The 18,324-nt window shown below is 32.7% G+C and overlaps 3 protein-coding genes across 3 annotated transcripts; 2 read left to right on the top strand and 1 right to left on the bottom strand.

Annotated features, from left to right (window-relative positions):
* Positions 1–616: 616 nt before the first annotated feature.
* Positions 617–6,224, bottom strand: LOC110683436 (anthranilate synthase alpha subunit 2, chloroplastic-like). The gene is made up of 11 exons (XM_021859810.1): positions 5,828–6,224; positions 5,572–5,756; positions 4,797–4,986; positions 3,564–3,715; positions 3,051–3,166; positions 2,711–2,957; positions 2,568–2,624; positions 2,162–2,314; positions 1,903–1,983; positions 1,700–1,786; positions 617–940 (listed from the first exon to the last, which is right to left on the bottom strand). Exons 1-11 carry the CDS (start codon positions 5,994–5,996, stop codon positions 617–619), a joined length of 1,761 nt encoding a protein of 586 aa, XP_021715502.1. The 5' UTR covers positions 5,997–6,224.
* Positions 6,225–9,988: 3,764 nt separating this feature from the next.
* On the top strand, positions 9,989–14,176 carry LOC110683438 (60S acidic ribosomal protein P0-like). Its single transcript, XM_021859811.1, has 5 exons — positions 9,989–10,520; positions 10,646–10,714; positions 11,636–11,734; positions 11,828–12,220; positions 13,825–14,176. Exons 1-5 carry the CDS (start codon positions 10,251–10,253, stop codon positions 13,969–13,971), a joined length of 978 nt encoding a protein of 325 aa, XP_021715503.1. The 5' UTR covers positions 9,989–10,250; the 3' UTR covers positions 13,972–14,176.
* A 308-nt stretch (positions 14,177–14,484) lies between these two features.
* On the top strand, positions 14,485–17,790 carry LOC110683435 (60S acidic ribosomal protein P0-like). The gene is made up of 5 exons (XM_021859809.1): positions 14,485–14,857; positions 14,971–15,039; positions 16,522–16,620; positions 16,708–17,100; positions 17,363–17,790. The coding sequence occupies exons 1-5, from the start codon at positions 14,588–14,590 to the stop codon at positions 17,507–17,509; spliced, it is 978 nt and encodes a 325-aa protein (XP_021715501.1). The 5' UTR covers positions 14,485–14,587; the 3' UTR covers positions 17,510–17,790.
* Positions 17,791–18,324: the final 534 nt, after the last annotated feature.

Raw genomic sequence — 18,324 nt, 5'->3', positions numbered from 1 at the left:
CACGGTTCCACCTAGCAAATTGGACTCCCGGAAGTTATTAGGGACAATGGTAGACATTTCGGCAATTTTTATTTCTGGGTGAAAAAAATCAAAAAAATTCCAAAATTAAAGGCTAATATCCACGTTGTTTTAGAAATTTTGGAGGTTTCGGACTTGCTGAGAAGAAAATTTAAATGAAAAGATAAGGTAGATTGACTTTCACCTTTTGTAAACCAACCAAAGGAAAATCATTTTATCGTAATTGTTTTAGTAAACCAAACCAACCAACTAAACAGTCGATGAAAGTGAAGCATCAAGAAAAAAGAGACCAATTCTATGCAATGAGTTAAACATAAAAGCTTGGATTCCATTTATTACCAAACGTTTTGTGCATACAAATGATACATTAACTTCTATCTATATCAACATACAACACAAAAAGCCTAATTCCCTCCTCCCTAAATTCACAGGGCGAAGCCACTAATGCCATGCACATTTGAAAATGCACAGGTAACAATAGCATGGTCTTTACTGCTGTGATTTCCATCTATTTTTAAATGGTTGACACTAAACAGCTACCTTTGAAGACAGCACTTGTTGCAGCTTCGACATCAAAAGGCAAACAATAATACACTTTCTATTCCCTCTCCAAGAAAGATGACTCAGCGAGATCAATTGCACGAGCAAGGCCAGCAGCCTTGTTTTCACACTCCCTTTGTTCGTCTGCTGGGTCACTGTCAGCAACAATGCCAGCCCCAGCTTGAAGGTGAGCCACCCATTCTCTTCTTCGAGCATCCTTGTATGAATACATTGTATCATATCGCGTTGCAGTTGAAAACACCATAGTTCTCAAAGCAAGAGCTATGTCCATGTCACCAGTGAATGAGATTCCACCAAATCCACCACTATATGGCCCCCGTCTATTGACTTCAAGCTGATCTATCAACTCCATAGCTTTAACCTGTTCATTGTGCCAATGGACAATAAGCATACGGAGGACACCTCAAGGCAATATAAAAACTTATGGACCAATGTAATCGCAAGAAGCCAGACTTCAACATAAAATTCAAAGCGTAACTCAGATGGATTCCCACAGGGGTTGAGATTGTAAGCATACATGTAACATTGTCACACATACACAATATATTTAAATAGACGATGTTCGGGATTGTGTCCCAAAAAGATTTTTCCAGGTTTCAGTTATATCAAATGATGAGAACCTTAAGTGCATAAAATTGTAATTGATTTCATGAATCCTTCAAACGTTAGACTTCTAAAAATAGACTAAACTACTAAAACACTCTATGACTTCTAGCCTAGAAATATAAAATAATTACTGGAAAAAAAAATATACTTCTATCATATGAATGTCAGCAACTTCTTCAGTAACTTCTTTGGAGAGGGGGAAAAGGGAATTTTCAGATCAGATTTGGAATAAAAATAGAAGTTTCACAAAGATTTATTTTTTCAGTTACACAGATTTTTCTGGACTAAAACATGTATAGCTGCCTACTACACAGATGAAGACTTTCCCTTTTCAAAGTCTTGACATACAAAATGAACTAGACAACCAGGCAATACAGCATCCCACATTCAACTACATGCAAAAGCTGTCCAATAAATTTAACTCACAAACTCAGACAGACATGAAGGATAACATCATTTTAAAATAGAACAGAGGGACAGGAAAGAGAAACAGGAGCAGAGAAAGAGGGGGCACCTTTGGTGCTCCACTAACTGTCCCAACAGGTAAAGCAGAACGCAAAACATCCCAACTAGTTAAATTGTCGAGCATTTCCCCTGTCACCTGAGAAATTATCGAACGCTTAACAAAACTAAAAGGAGAGAAAACAGTTTTCTTTTTTTCTTTTTTTTTTTTTTTTTGGGGGGGGGGGGGGGCGTGTTAAGGAGAGAATTACTCACTGTAGAACTGATATGCATCACGTGGGAATACCGCTCAATATTCATAAGCTTTTCAACATTCACAGAACCGAATTTAGAGACCTGTTCGAACAGTAATCATCAGATTCCAAATCATAAATATCATAGGAGGAAAAATAAGGAACTTTTAACATATTCCAAATACAAAGATATTACTAGTATTTTATTACACTATTCACAACGATTCACATAAAATAAATTTGAAAAAATAAAATAAAATTGCTGTGGGATATGAAAAAACCTTTCCAACATCATTCCTCCCCAGATCAACCAACATTATGTGCTCAGCACATTGTTTTTTATCATTCAAAAGCTGATTTTCCAGCATTAAATCTTCCTTTGGTGTTTTTCCTCTTCTAATGGTTCCAGCTAAAGGTCTGTTAGTGATCTTCCCCTGCAAAATGCACAGATGCAGAAGCATTGATACAAAAGTGTAAAATGGAATTGAAATGGCTACTAAGACACACATGTGACAGCTAGTACGCCAACTATGATAAAGAGCATTAGTAAATCACTATCGAAACTGATAATTAATATATAAAGATTCAAATGTTGTAGCCAGATACCAGCAAAGGAAAAGATTGGGTAAGCATTGAATGAGCAAAAGCAATAATTAGAAATGGAAAAATAACATCAACAAAACTTACTTTTTTCACACGAGTCAAAATCTCAGGGCTTGAGGCAACCAAAATACACCCTCTTGCCTGACATGTAACAATGAATGAGAGGTAAGTATAAGGGTGGCCATAAAGAAATGTATAAGTACATATACAAAAAAAGTAACACATGCCTGTAGATATCCCATATACGGACTTGGGTTAACAATTCTCAATGCCCGATATACTTCAAACGGATCTGCAAAAGTTCGTCTCTCAAAACGTTGACTTAATACTATTTGAAAGATATCACCAGCCAAGATATGTTCCTTGGCTTGCAAAACAGCTTCTTTGTATTCTTCACAAGACATATTTGATGTCTTGAGTGTACTACCAAATAGGCGGGTCTGTAGTTTTATGGAGCCAGAGGGCAGCTTTGGGCTGAAATGCAAAAAGAGAAAAGCACAGCATATAAACACAAGACAAAATGTCATATGATATTATATAACACACAAAACTTGACAAACTACTCACGTTACTATGTCATGCACCCTTGACAGCAAAAACTCTAGGCGGTTAATTCCATCTTTATAAGCCTCCTCTGCAGAAGAAAAGCGATCCACACGAACCCAGTGTATCACATACGCTTTCTGAGATCACAAAGCAATCCAAGGAAATATTGAGGAGATACTACAGTTGTCCTGATATTTTTTCATATATAACCCTAGCATATGTAATTTTTTTAATATACCTATCACCCCAAATAACGATCAATATCAATGTCACTCACTTTTCTAACCATTACAGCTAGAGAATTTCACCTAATCCTTGCTATTATATCCATTATCATCGTTCAAGTACACTAATTCTTCCATACATAAAACAAAAACACAGAGTATCCATTTTTACAAGACTATCAACTTCAGTTTAAAAGATATATATAATGATGATAGAAAGAAAGAAAAAAAAGAAAAAGAAAAAAGAAAGTTGTGCAGCCATGAGTCCATGACTAGTGGAAAAGGAAAAACATAGCCTTCATAAGCATACCTTTTCCACATGATCAAACACGATGACATTGTCATATAATCCTAGATGCATGTCAGGAAGGTTCCTGTCATCATGAGGAGCACTTGAAAATGGGAGCTTCTTCTTCTCCACATAACGAATCGTGTCGTATGAGAAATAACCAACCCATCCACCTAACCGATTAACAACAACATAAAGTCATGCATCCTAGCATAAAGTTGCAGATATCAAATTATCAGAATATGCAAAATTAACATACTTATAGCGTAGTTCTAATCTGTACTCCAGGTAATGTAGAGAATTTATTCTCTAGAAGCAAATTAGCGATAGTAAAATTTGTTACTTTTTGTGAATAAAAGATTAGTTTTCATCGCCTAAATGCAGATAAATCATATAATTGATGGAGTGTTAGAAATTTGCATGATTATGCTATATCATACAATTGATAGTCATATACGAGGTATAAGTGAAAGATGGGGATCACACAAAGATAAAATCAAGAAAAAATAGGGAACTCAATGCTCTAAGATTACACAATAATGTGCACAATTATTTCTTAAACCAATGTAACAGAGTTGTGCTATGGCTGTAACTGAGCACAACAAACCTCAAAGAAGAGGATTATTAGGATCAATAGTCATTTTAAGCACGTAAAAAGACAACAATTATTGCGTATGTCAATGCAATTATGTCATATATACTTGGAAACATATATTCCTTTTTTTTTATGTGATTATCTTGCCAATATCACACGCCACGAATTGGTTGCATGACACGCTCACGTTTCATAAACAGAAACAACCACCGTAACTTACTCTAGAAAACGACAATTTCGAGTAAAGTATAAAATGTTTGCCTGATCGAACGCAAAAAACTGACTACTACAAAACCGTTAATGAGTACATAAATGCGTACAAACGTCAGCATCACTCCAAGTAAACCAATCCCGCCATGATGTAAATAATAATTGAAAGATGAATGGTAGGCAGCTCAAGACTTTAAACCATAAATATCTGTCTGTTTACGTACTTCATTTAAATCCAAGAATCAGGTTACTAATTTAGTCTTACACCCTCTTACATTCAGAATTACAGAAAATACAGCCTCTTCTATGCATAAAATTATCACATCACAGCATTAAGCCAATAACATGTTGTAAATTCAGTCTAAAGATTAGAAAAGGTAAGCAATCAGTATAAAATCAAGTAATATCAAAAACACCTTAAAGGAAGCAAATCGTTCAAATTATCTCACCACAAAAGACATCAGGAAGCTCGTCAATCAGCTGAGGCTTCCATTGCTCCATAATCTTCCTTGGGACCTCCATTGGATCTTCAACAAACTCCTCAGTCCTCTTCCCTTCATGGTGATCCATCATTGTCACCAAATTCTCTTTCGCCACAATTTCCATGCTCGGCTGAGCCCCAACAATACTGTATCGTCCCTACAAAGCCCCATATCACATCAACTAATTATTATGTAAACCAAGTCTTTTCAACATATAAACTCTACCCCCCCCCCCCCCCAAAAAAAAAAAAAAATCAAAATTTATCACAAAAATTTTACAGTTTTGCAAAAGCATAAAGACATTTAGAGCTGGCTGACCAACTAACAATTTTTTTTTTCTTGCTTCTTCACAAATAATGCACATTAATTATAATTATAATTATGAAGCAAACTAATTATAACAAACACTATTCCAATATTAATTTTAATATAATCATACCAGCTCTTCTTAATTACAACATGCAACACTTGTGTCATACAATTTTTATTTATTTTTTTATTTTTTTGAGAAAATTGACCACGACTATTTATTATTAAAGCCTAAGCAAAAATCGGAAGCAACTATTTAAAAAAAAAAAAAAGGCATGAGCAACACAATTCACTTCACGGAAAACATGAACAAATGAGAAATAACAAAATCAATAATCAAATTAAAAAAATGAAACAAACAATTGAAAGCGAAATAACACAATCAATAATTAAAAGCAAAAGAAAATGTGATTGATTGATTGATATTCCGTACCACATGAGAATTCAAAAAACCAGGTTCAACAGCCTCGAACAAAAAACTAGGAGCTTCTCTATCATCCTCCTTCACCAAACAACGATAAGCCAAAACCGGAGTCAAATGATCGGAAAAAATACATCGATATAACGGAATTAAATTCCCGTCTTTCGCAGCTTCAATGAATTCCGCCGAATTCTTCACTGCATTGTTCAATCAAACAATCAATTAACCAAATAAAATCACAAAAATAATCAATTAATTTCAAAATTACCAAGCGAAGGAGAAGAAACAGCGGAACAGGAGAGAGAGCGTCGAGGAGAGAGAAGGTGAAGAGGTTGATTGGAGCGTCGGAGATGAACGGCTGGGATTGAAAGGGAGGAAATCCGACGGTGGTGATGAGGAGAGAGAGAAATGCGAGGAGTAACAGTTAGGGCATCCATTGTTGAAGAAAGCAGAGAATGAGAAGAGAATAGAGGAATTTGTTGAAAACTTGGAGGAGAGAGAAAGAAGAAGAGGTGAGCCGACAAATAGGGTGGTCTCGAATGGTGTTTATATTGTCAAATTTTGAACTGAAAAACTCTAAACTCTGATGTAATGAAGAGTATTTTTCCAAGGAGAAGAGCGATTTTGCCTCATTTTCTGCTCTTTAAAACAAAAGAGACTTTAACGTTTTCGTCACCCACATTATTTCATTAGTTTTAAGGCTCTCTTCATTTCACCTACACTGTACGATTAAAGTCATTTTGTGAAAAACATACATAAAATTACTATCTCCGTTATATATTATTTGCAACAATAAGACATTTTTTCTCTCTACTTTATGTTAAATCGTTGCAAATAATATGTAACGGAGGTAGTATCTTAATTTATTAAAAATAACTGAACTGATTGAGGCTGAACCGAATTAAACTGAAATTAAGATGAACAAAACAGACACTTCTCTTCATTTTATTTTTGTCGAATTGTTTTTAAAATGAGGGTAATGCTATATGTAACCCTCTGCATATAAGCATTTTACAAATTGTAAGGGTAAAATTAGGAATTCATAACAAAACACGCTTAAATAGTGTAATTAGTGTGTTTTTGTCCTGATTTTCTAAATTAAAACAATTTTATGTTATACATGGCATTTTCCTTAAAATTTACACTATTATTAAACTAAAATTAATTTTATTTAACTAAAAATAAATTCAAATTAATTTTCCTAATTTTCACTAATTATCTTTTATATTTATTATAAAATTTACCGTGCATTAAGGTAAGTTATGGAAAATTAAACAAAGCTAATTTTGTAGAATCTTATGTGATAAAGTTTAAAATACTATACATTGAGCCAAGTCTAATGGAATCTATTGTGATAATAATTTGCCTAATTTTCCATGGGCACAAATGCACAATGCACAATGCACGGAAAACGTACAAGATTCTTGTAGAATAAAATCATTGTAGTAAAATAGATTGGAAATCTTTCTACTTTTAATCAATCTACATGGAAGAAGTTTAAATTTTATGTTATACTTCGTACATGTATACATATAGAAAGAATATTGTATCCAATTTTGGGTTGCATTAGGAGCAAAGCTTGTGATGCTAGAGGTCGTTTTTAAGGATCTTCATCTTGTTTAATTGGAGAACATGAGTGGTGTGGCTTGGTCTTGATTTGATCTAGACAAGTCTTAGTAGTTGTAGTTTGTGTTCCTTTTCGATTTGTTGCTTGTTCTCTTCAAGTCCCTCCCTAACACCCAAAAAGAGTATTATAATTTGGAAGGAATTAATGATTTTGTGTCCGAATTATTGCAATCTACTTTAAATACCTAAAATATAATTAACAAATATAATTTTATTTTATTTTCGTACACCCTAATCTTTCTTTTTTTAAAAAATTAAAATTAAATGATCAAATAAAGATTTGAATAAAAATATAGTCAAAATTAAGGACCCACAAATTCCCAAATTAAATGTATTTATCATTTGAAATGACCATTCAACCTGAATGACAATTACCAAATTAGCGCACACACTACACGAGTCTAATAGGCGCTTCAAATAGTGAAAACTGAAAAGTCATCGGTCCACTTGTTATTCTTGGCTTGATTGAATAATTGATCTTGTTGTTTGCTGAAGAAAATAGCGTATAACTTTATGGCTCGTTAGGCCCAATGATATCGTATCATTATGACTGACCTTTCAGCCCAAATTCATCACTGTGTACACTAGTCAGCATGGGACGGTTATTTGTACTGTAATAGTAATGGTATGCATATCCAGTAAAGACTAAATACGGTCCTTAAACTATCGTATTTGTGCCGTTTTAAGCCCTGTTCTTTTGAGTTTTGGACAGAGCAGAGCAGAGCAAAGGAGATTTCAGCAGAGCAGAGCAGATTGAAGCAGAGCAGGGCAGAGCAGAGCAGATTGAAGCAGCTATTTTTAAGTACTATTTTTAAGCAGAGCAGGGCAGAGCAGAGTAGAGCAAATTGAAGCAGAGCAGAGCAGAGCAAAGCAGCTCTAAAGAACGGGGCCTTAGTCCCTCTCTAACTATTTGTGCCCTTTTAGTCCCTCAACCACCTTCTTTGGTGTTTGTCAGCCAAAAGTTGAGGGACTTTGATGACTAAGCAAGAGTTTAGGAACTATGACTCATTTTATTTTTTGTTTTTCTTTTTTGTTTTTTCTTAAGAATTTATTAAAAATAAATCTTTTAATTATTTGTTTAAAAAATATTAATAGAAAACCAACGACTCTTAAAAAGCTCAGCCACCTTCCCCCTCCCGCTGTCGACAACTAGCGCCGGCGACTAGCACCACTAGCCACACCCACTACACGCACCACCAGCACCATAAAAATTCAACAAACACCACTAATCAATCGATCATACAAACCAAAACCCCTAATTTATCACAAAATCATGAATTCTACACAAATTATTCATCAAATTGGGCAAAACCATACTTCCTCTGCTTTTAAATCATAATAATTAAATAGTTAAATAAATTAATCAAACGTCTAGACCACCGTCGTTGCTGCTGCCAAAAAAATGAGTCATGGTCCCTAAACTCTTGCTTAGTCATCTAAGTCCCTCAACTTTTGGCTGACAAACACCAAAGAAGGTGGTTGAGGGACTAAAAGGACACAAATAGTTTTTGAGGGACTAAAAGTGAGCGCAATACGAAAGTTCAGGGACCGCATTTAGTTTTTACTTATAATATCACTAAAGACATGTTCACATTTACAGAATTGAGCTTAACTGAACTGATTGAAGCTGAACTGAACTGATTGGAGCTGAATTGAACTGAGCTAAAATGAATATTTTATGAGAGAAGGAAATACGAATCTGAACTGAACTAAAGAGAACTAATTAAAGCTGAACTGAACTGAATTGATTGGAGCTGAACTGAACTGAAATTAAGCTGAATTGGATAGACCCTAAAAGTGATATCCATAAACCAAATCAAAAAGTTTCGTTACCCATATTATCGAATCGGTTATCGGATATTCAATAATGATAATTAAACTTAATCTCGTAATTATTATAATATTATTTAACCCTGATTAACAACAATGCCACATTAGCTTGACCAAATTATTATTAATATTACTAATCACTAACATTATAAAGTGATTATGAAGTAAAGTAAGAGTTTAGATTTTGAAAAAATAGATTAAAGTTGAAAAAAAAAAATTGTTTGTCGGATGGGCCGATGGGGTAACTGTTATTTTTAAAATGATACCTAATAATCATAACCGATAACAAATTATCGGAACGGATACCCAAACTGTTGTGATTATCGGATCAGGTACCATAATTTTCGAAACGATTACAGATTGGATTTTTGATTTTTTCGGGTAGTTTTGCCCAGCACTAACATTATACAGTAGTGTGTAGTGTGTAAGTGGGTGGAAAAAAAGGACCATGTAAATAACCTCGGTCCAAGTACCCCTAACCGAGTAAATAACCTCGGTCACAGTACCCCCAAACTGACCGATTAACCCCTAAACGACCAATTACCCTGATCGATTTAGTAACTATTGACCAAGTGAGAAATTTTTATAACATTAACAAAGTAACCCCATAATGGTTGACCACACGGTGTGTTTCCAACCATATATTAAAGTGTGTGATATTCATTTATTTTTGTAATCCATATCTAACAATAGAAGTTGAATCTACCTATTGCTCTTTTCGTTTCAAAATTATAGTTTATATTTTTTGTACACTAATATTAAAATACATCGAGTAAGTATATAAGTAGTATAATCATCCTTTCAAAAAGCTCTTACTTGTAGCAAATTGAATTGGATGCAAAAATGTCCTCAAAAAAAAATTGGATGCAAAATAAATAGAGGCCCAACAAAAAAATTCCTCATCACTAATCACTATAACTGAATTATCAGCCCAAAACCAAGTAAATAAAAAATCAAACAAACATTAATTAATTCCAAAAATTACTTAACCCTCACAAAAATTTTCACCCATTTAAAAAATGACCACGTTTTACTTCCATTAAATCACAACCGTCCACCTCACCACAAATCCACAAAACCCTACTTATAAAAATCCACCACTCAGATTTCACCTCTTTTTCATTCCCAAACTTTGTTTTTTTTTTTTTTACCATTTTCTCTCCTCCATTTTTTATTTACCACTCTTCTTCAACAGTTGATCATCATCATCTTCTCATTCATCATCATCATCAAAAATGGCGGTTGGTAAGAAGCTTACAAAATCAAAGATGGAGAAGAAGGAAATTTACAGTGCAAAGCTCAAGAGATTGATCGATGAATACTCTAAAATTCTTATTGTTTTTGCTGACAATGTGGGTTCGAATCAACTCCAGCAAATTCGTCAAGGTTTAAGGGGTGATTCCGTCATTTTGATGGGTAAAAATACTTTGATGAAACGTGCTCTTAAATCATACATTCAAGAAACTGGTAATGATACCATTCAACCTCTTATTGGCCTTCTCCAGGTATTTTATTTTATCTTTTTTTTAAATGTAAAATTTCAAATTTGAAGTATTTATGATTATTTTGAATGTTATGTTAATGGGTTGTGATTATTTGTTATCTGGGTTTTTTTTGTTTGATTTTTCAGGGGAATGTTGGTTTGATCTTTACTAAGGGTGATTTGAAGGAAGTTCGTGAGGAACTTGGCAAATACAAGGTATACTTAAATTTTTGTTAGGGTTTTACGTGTTGTTTGAAGCAATTATTTCATATTATCTTTGATTTTTTTGAATATTTTCTGCTTATTTATAGTGTGATAATGGCTATTATGGGGTTGACTATACCGTTGTTTGTTAATCAAATTTGAGATGAGATATTTAATTTTATTTATGTTTGGTATTCTTATTGTTAGGATGAATGACTGTACTACGTATATGTTATTGTAAATTTGTGAATGCTAGGTTTATGAATGCGTAATTTAGATTTTGTTGTGTTTAACAATCTATCTTGAATTAATCACTTCACTAATTAGTACAAGTATGAATGATTTACGTTGTTGCATTTGTAAAACATGATAATTTTATTTATTGTAAACTGGCTGGTTTAAGTAAATTGTAAACGACAGAATTCAACTAAGAAGTTATTAAAAAAAAAAAAAAAAAAAAGTATATGAAATCATTTTTATTTTTGAATTACAAATAATTGGAAGAAGGTTATGACTAGCCCTTTTTCTTCTAGATTGAGCTATTGAGTGTATAAATTTTATACTGAATTGGATGGTTGCTAGATACAGTGACATCTCTTGCCCTTTGTGAAATCGTGACATTTTACACACTGTGTAACATATTGAAAGTGTTACTCCGTAAATAGTTAAGGATAAACGAAATAACTTTCTTTTTCTATCTAATTTAAAGTTAGCCATATGATTTCACTACATTTCTGTTTTTTTTTTTTTTTTTTTTTTTTTTTTTTTTGTTACAAGTTAGATCAAATTAATTGATCAATGGTTAATTTAAGCATAAAAATATATAATTCTTGCAAGGAAAATAACAATGTCTCAATTTTTTGAGCTATAAAGAAGGAAGACAACTTTTTCATGCATGTATATGATCTTAATGTTAATGACTTTTGGTTGTAGGTTGGTGCACCAGCTCGTGTTAACCTCGTTGCTCCTGTTGATGTCATCATTCCACCTGGAAACACCGGGCTTGATCCATCCCAAACCTCCTTTTTTCAGGTCAATTTGTTCATCTTCAAGTTCAACTGATTTTGAAGTTTTCCAATTTAAGTATTCTTTTTAACTTTGGACTTTGTTTTTTGGGTTGAATAGATTCTGAACATCCCAACCAAAATTAACAAGGGTACAGTCGAAATCATCACTCCAGTGGAGATCATCAAGAAGGGTGACAAAGTGGGTTCCTCTGAGGCTGCACTTCTTTCCAAGCTAGCAATCAAGCCCTTCTCTTATGGTCTTATAGTCACAAAGGTTTACGAGGATGGTTCCGTGTATGATCCAGAGGTGTTAGACTTGACTGAAGATGATCTCGCGGTTAGGTTTGCTTCAGGGCTTGCTAATGTCACTTCACTCGCCCTCAGTATCTCGTTTCCCACCCTCGCTGCTGCCCCGCACATGCTCATCAACGCCTACAAGAATGTGCTGGCTGTTGCTGTTGCCACTGATTACACTTTCCCACAAGCTGAGGAAGTCAAAGAATATCTCAAGGTTGGTTGCTTTGTTTTCCTATTTGGTAATTGGTATGCATATAAGTGCTTGATTAATTTGAAATGTATTCTCTGTATCTTGTTATTTCTGAGTAACTCCTAGTTGATCTCGGTATTAGAGTAATTGGTATGCACGTGCTTGATTAACCTTGAATTTGTTAGTTTGTATCTTGTTATTTCGAGGACTCCTAGTTGATCTCGTGATTGAATTAAAACTTAAAAGTCAATTTTTTTTTCCAAAATTACCCTTATCTTTATAGTAAAGGAAAACCCCAAAATACCCCTGGCATTGACATTAGGAGTTTGATCCATTGATGTGTTTATCATTGTCCATCTGGGAAATATAGCAAACTAGGTTAGTTCTCGTGCCATGCACGGTAATTTTCTACTTCGTATATATATATCTATTACGAAGTATTAAACTATTATTATAATTAGTTTTTTATTAACGAAAAAAAATCTAAAAACATAATTGACAAATTGTGATCAAAATAAAGGATTATACGAAAGATATGCTAGATATAAAATGATGTAAATATTTTTATTATTATGTTAAGACTTTTTATTTATAGCTATATAAATATTTGTGTCAATGATATGTCAAATCTTTTTAATTTTAAGTAATTATATTTTATAAAATTAGGGAATTATTTTGTATAAGATTTGTTTGTTTTTGTTTAACATAATTGACAAATTGTGATCAAAATAAAGGATTATACAAAAGATATGCTAGATATAAAATGATGTAAATATTTTTATTACTATGTTAAGACTTTTTATTTATAGCTATATAAATATTTGTGTCAATGATATGTCAAATCTTTTTTATTTTAAGTATATTTTATAAAATTAGGGAATTATTTTATATAAGATTTGTTTGTTTAATATACTCTGTAAAATTTTATTTTTTTAAAAGGAAAAAAAAAACTAAAGTCACACCAGGAGATGACACGTGTCATTGCTGGTGTGTCTTTTAGTATATAGTATTGATTAGCACCAAGACTTTAACTCTATGTTCATATTACCCCCTTAACTTTTAATTATAGCAAATGGACCCCAAAACTTAACATATCCTGCAACGTACATCTGAGCATCATTATTTAACAATAAATTCATCAAAACATGCTAATTTTTTGTATTAATAATAAGCATTAAGAGTATTATACATGCGTTATATTTCTTACCATTTCAATTAAATGTGAGCAATTGAAGAGATTAATCAAGTATGATGGTTTGCTAAATTCCGTTAATTTTTTCGCCCTTTGTCATATTTCAGTGTCGATAATTTCTATATTTTATAGTATGTATTTAATATGTATGATAATGTATATGCACAATATTTTGGATGTAATTAATTTTTTTTTAACTTTTTTTTGTCTTTTATTGGAGTATATTTTATGAAATTTATATATTTTAATGTGATTTTGCTCAAATTTGATGAATAGGTTTTGATTGCACAATTATATTAAGTTGTGGGGTTAATTTGCTACAAGTAAAAGTTATGGGGTTACTTTACACTTGCAATAAAAGTGTTGGGGCTAATTTGCTACTACACCCTTGCTCATCTAGTCATCTATGTTTCACTTACGTTTTCAATGTGTACAGGACCCAAGCAAGTTCGCTGCTGCAGTAGCTCCAGTGGCTTCTTCTACCGGCGGTGCTGCTTCAGCCGGCGCTCCAAAGGAGGAGGAGAAGAAGGAAGAAGCAGAGGAGTCCGATGATGACAACATGCTTAGCTTGTTCGATGATTAGCCTAGTTTCCTTACCACGCAAATATCATTAGCCAAGTATAATTTTCCTTAGGCGGCCTGGTTTCATGTTTTTGGGTGTTGAACAAAACTTCTATTTTCTTTTCTTCCTTAATCTACTCTTAAAAACTATTTCAAATCATGTACTACGAAGTACGGAGTAGAAAATTTTTATTATCGGTAAAAACTTGATTTATCTATCGGGTAAATTATCCACCACTAATCGCGAACCAGGTAGATGTTTGGATTTTAGTAATATTTCTGGCTAAGCCAATGAAATGAGGCCGAATTTATACAGTTGAAAGGCTCACTCATTGGCCCAATCCAAAAGCTATATTGTTTTTTTTTATTACAGTTTTCAGCCCAAAAACTAAGTAAAAAAGTAATTTAATTTAAATTAATGATGAAAAGTGTACAACATTAATACACCTGATCACAAATCTCCACGTTATTCCCATAAAATCACAACCGTCCACCTTTACATAAACCTATAAACCCTACTTATATAATCAACCATTCATTCATTCATTCATTCATCATCAATCATCTCCTACATTTTCAACGTTTTCTCTTTATTACTACTCTGTTCTTGTTATCTTGATCATCTTCATCTTTGAAAAATGGCAGTCCTAAAAAAAGCTGCAAAATCAAAGATGGAGAAGAAAGAAAGGTACAGTGATAAGCTCAAAAAACTGATCGATGAATACTCTAAGATACTAGTTGTTTTAGCCGATAACGTCGGCTCGAATCAACTCCAGCAAATCCGTCAAGGTTTAAGAGGCGATTCAGTCATTTTGATGGGTAAAAACACCTTGATGAAACGTGCACTTAAGTCTTATGTCCAAGAAACTGGTAACGAAACTATCAGACCACTTATGGACCTCCTTGCGGTAATTTTTTTTTTTACCATTTTGTTGTGATTTTTATCAAAAGATAGTCATTATAAATATTATGAACATGAATAGTAATTAATTTTGTGGAATTTTTTTGGTTTGATTTTCAGGGGAATGTGGGTTTGATCTTTACTAAAGGTGATTTGAAGGAAGTACGTGAGGAACTTAGCAAATACAGGGTAATATATTTTTGTTATGATTATACAAATTTTTTTTTTTTTTTTTTTTTTTTTTTGACAATGTACAAAAAACGTTGTTACACTATAAATCTAGTGTGAAAGTTTGCAGGGAAGTTTTTGGAAATTATAAGTTCCGTACATAACAAGTTAGCATAATATAGCATGGTATTTCCTTGATTAGTTTAGTTTTAATTTCATAGGTTAAAAATTATGTAGATCAACTAAATTATTAACAATCTGTAGGAGATTTACTAGACATTCTGTTAGCTTTATCTGTTTAATTTTTATTTACTCTGGTTGTATTCTAGTGTGAAATCTTAAATTTCTTATCAAAGTATTGATCTATTATCAATTATGCGTAGCAACATTAAATTATTAAGCTTCCCTCAATAAAAATGACTATATAAATATTTCAAAAAATAAATAAATAATGTGATGTGAAATATGATAGAATAAACATCCATTATGAAAAAGGGTATGTTTATAAAATTAAATCACACTCTTAATTACATATTAATACTTTAAAAATTATCTTTTAAGTTTATGCGTTTAACTTAGGTGTTACAAGAAGAGTGGAGTATCATATTCCTTTTACTTTGCTTTAGCTTTTTTGTGTAACTTGGTGGTGGTCCTTTTGTGGAGTTGGCTACAATATAGCAAGTTTTAATTGGTTATTAAAAAAAAATAAGTGATTAGCTAACTAATAATCATGTTTATGCAAGTATACCATGCTAGTTGTATCTTAATTAAAATTTTAATACGGAGTAGTTAACAAGTTATGTCCTTGAACTACAATTTGTAGTTGTTTCTTGATGATTTGTCGTGCTCAATGAACGTTAAACCCGTGGCTTCATAATTGCAAACGTCATATTTTCATTGACGTGTGTAATTCATATGGTTTGATAAAGTTGTGGCCAATGTCCAAAATCTAACTAGAACATTCTCTATACTATTGTCCAAATTTTTTTTATTTTTTTTTTGTAAAAAAATGTGCTAACGTTGCTACTATTTACCTGTAATAATACCTAAATGTTGTCTAAAGTTCTCTACTTTCATTATGAAGTGTCTACACTTTCTCATGAGCTTTATGATAAAGGGTACTCTTAAATTTGTGCATGTGTTAATATATATAAATTGCTAATTGTTTACCACATAAAGCTAAACTTCATTATAATTTTGTCCTTTTATTTATTATAATCTAACTAATTAAAATGGTCAAATAGTTTAGATTGAGCTATTTTATCTTTGTTAAATCTACATTTTACTTTCGTTATGTAACTAAAAATTGGTCATGATTTAGGCCAGTGTTAAGACTAGAATTCAAATCTCATCTAACATCATTTGTCATTAACTCTAAACAAAATTTGTATCACTCTTTAAGCTACGTGTAGTTTTCACTATAATATGATCTAAGTAATTTATTGTGAACTAACTGTTGATGGTTCTTCATCTATGACCTTACGTTAATGGCTTTGGTTCTAGGTCGGAGCTCCAGCTCGAGTCGGCCTCATTGCTCCGGTTGATGTTGTCATTCCACCCGGAAACACTGGACTTGATCCCTCTCAAACCTCCTTTTTTCAGGTCATTTTAACCCCCTTGATGTTCATTTGATTTTTATTCAAGTTCATCATCATAAAAATCTTAGACAACTTTGTTTATGTTTGTTAGATTCTCAACATCCCAACCAAAATTAACAAGGGAACAGTCGAAATCATCACCCCAGTAGAGATCATTAAGAAGGGTGACAAAGTGGGTTCTTCAGAAGCAATGCTACTAGCTAAGCTTGCTGTCAAACCCTTTTCCTATGGTCTTGTTGTCGAAAAGGTTTTCGAGGATGGTTCAGTCTATGATCCTCAAGTATTAGACTTGACTGAAGATGATCTCGCTGAGAAGTTTGCTTCTGGCCTTGCTAATGTCACTGCTCTCGCGCTTAGCATCTCTTTTCCTACACTTGCAGCTGCTCCTCACATGTTCATCAATGGTTACAAGAATGTGTTGGCTGTTGCTGTTGCCACTGATTACACTTTCCCACAAGCTGAAGAAGTCAAAGAATTCCTTAAGGTTAGTTGCCTTGTTTTTTCCTTTCTTATAAGTATGCTTGATGATTAATAAATTTGAGGAACTCCTAATTGATCCCGAGATTGGAGTAAAACTTAAATTTGAAATATCTTATTTTATTTTATTTTTTATTCCAAAACTACCCATATATTTAGTTAAGGAAATCCCCGAAATGCCCTAGAATTGGCCTTAAGATTTTGTTCTGTTACAATGTTTATTGCTTGTTTATGTTTCACTTACATTTTTGAGTATGTAATGTGTGCAGGATCCAAGCAAGTTTATTGCTGCAGTAGTTCCAGTGGCTTCAGCTACTGGCGGTGATGCTTCAGGCGGTGCTTTTAAGGAGGAAGAGAAGAAGGAAGAGGATTCGGAATCAGATGAAGATAACATGCTTAGCTTGTTCGACGATTAGGGTACCACGCGGATAATGAAATATTAGATGGTTGCATCTTTTGTGTGTTGAGCATAGCTACGGTTGTTATTCATGTTTTAGTCAGCTTATGCTAAAGACATTGCTTTAACCATTCACAATTTTTTGAACAATTGTGTTGTGGTTAGTCTATGAAAACAATTTGGTAGTAGTTAATTTAATATAGAGCTGGCCATTTATGTTATATTTATCATACTTATGTATGCTCCAATTTAACATTGTGTTGTATTATGTTTATGAATTTTGTGCCTGTTAATCTGCTATTGTTTTGTAATTTTTAAATCAAAAATTGTGGTAGACTGGTAGTCATTGCTGTTTACTAATAGTGTAAGTCGATAATTTGATATAACTCTACGTTTCAAGTTACATGCTCACAACTAATTATTCGGCTTATTCCTGTCGAAAAAGAAAAAAAAAATGATTAGAATTAGTTTTAGGCTATATGAGCAAATTATCAATGTCATTTGTAGACAATGTATTTTAACCTTAGTAGAACTCTTGCAAATTTACTACGAGTATAACATCATGTCAGTTATTCAATCAAAATTAAGAGTTCATAGTTATGCAATTATAATTTTTATTTTTATTTTTATTTTTATTAAAAAAAAAAAGTTTCATGTTGACTGTCCTAATCAATTTTCAACTTAAAAATGAAAATAAATAACATCTTAATAAGCAATTATTAATGTCTTAATAAAAGTATATATGGTTATTTTTATTTGTCAAAGGCGACAGACAGGTAGAAAATTCTTTCCCTGCTAGCAGGTTAGTTGATGGACACAAATGTTAAGAGTGTT

Source organism: Chenopodium quinoa, unplaced genomic scaffold (assembly GCF_001683475.1).
Source record: "Chenopodium quinoa cultivar QQ74 unplaced genomic scaffold, ASM168347v1, whole genome shotgun sequence".
Classification (NCBI taxonomy): Eukaryota; Viridiplantae; Streptophyta; class Magnoliopsida; order Caryophyllales; family Amaranthaceae; genus Chenopodium; species Chenopodium quinoa.
The sequence above is the reverse complement of the archived record's forward strand: the minus strand, read 5'-3'. Positions and strand labels throughout refer to the sequence as shown.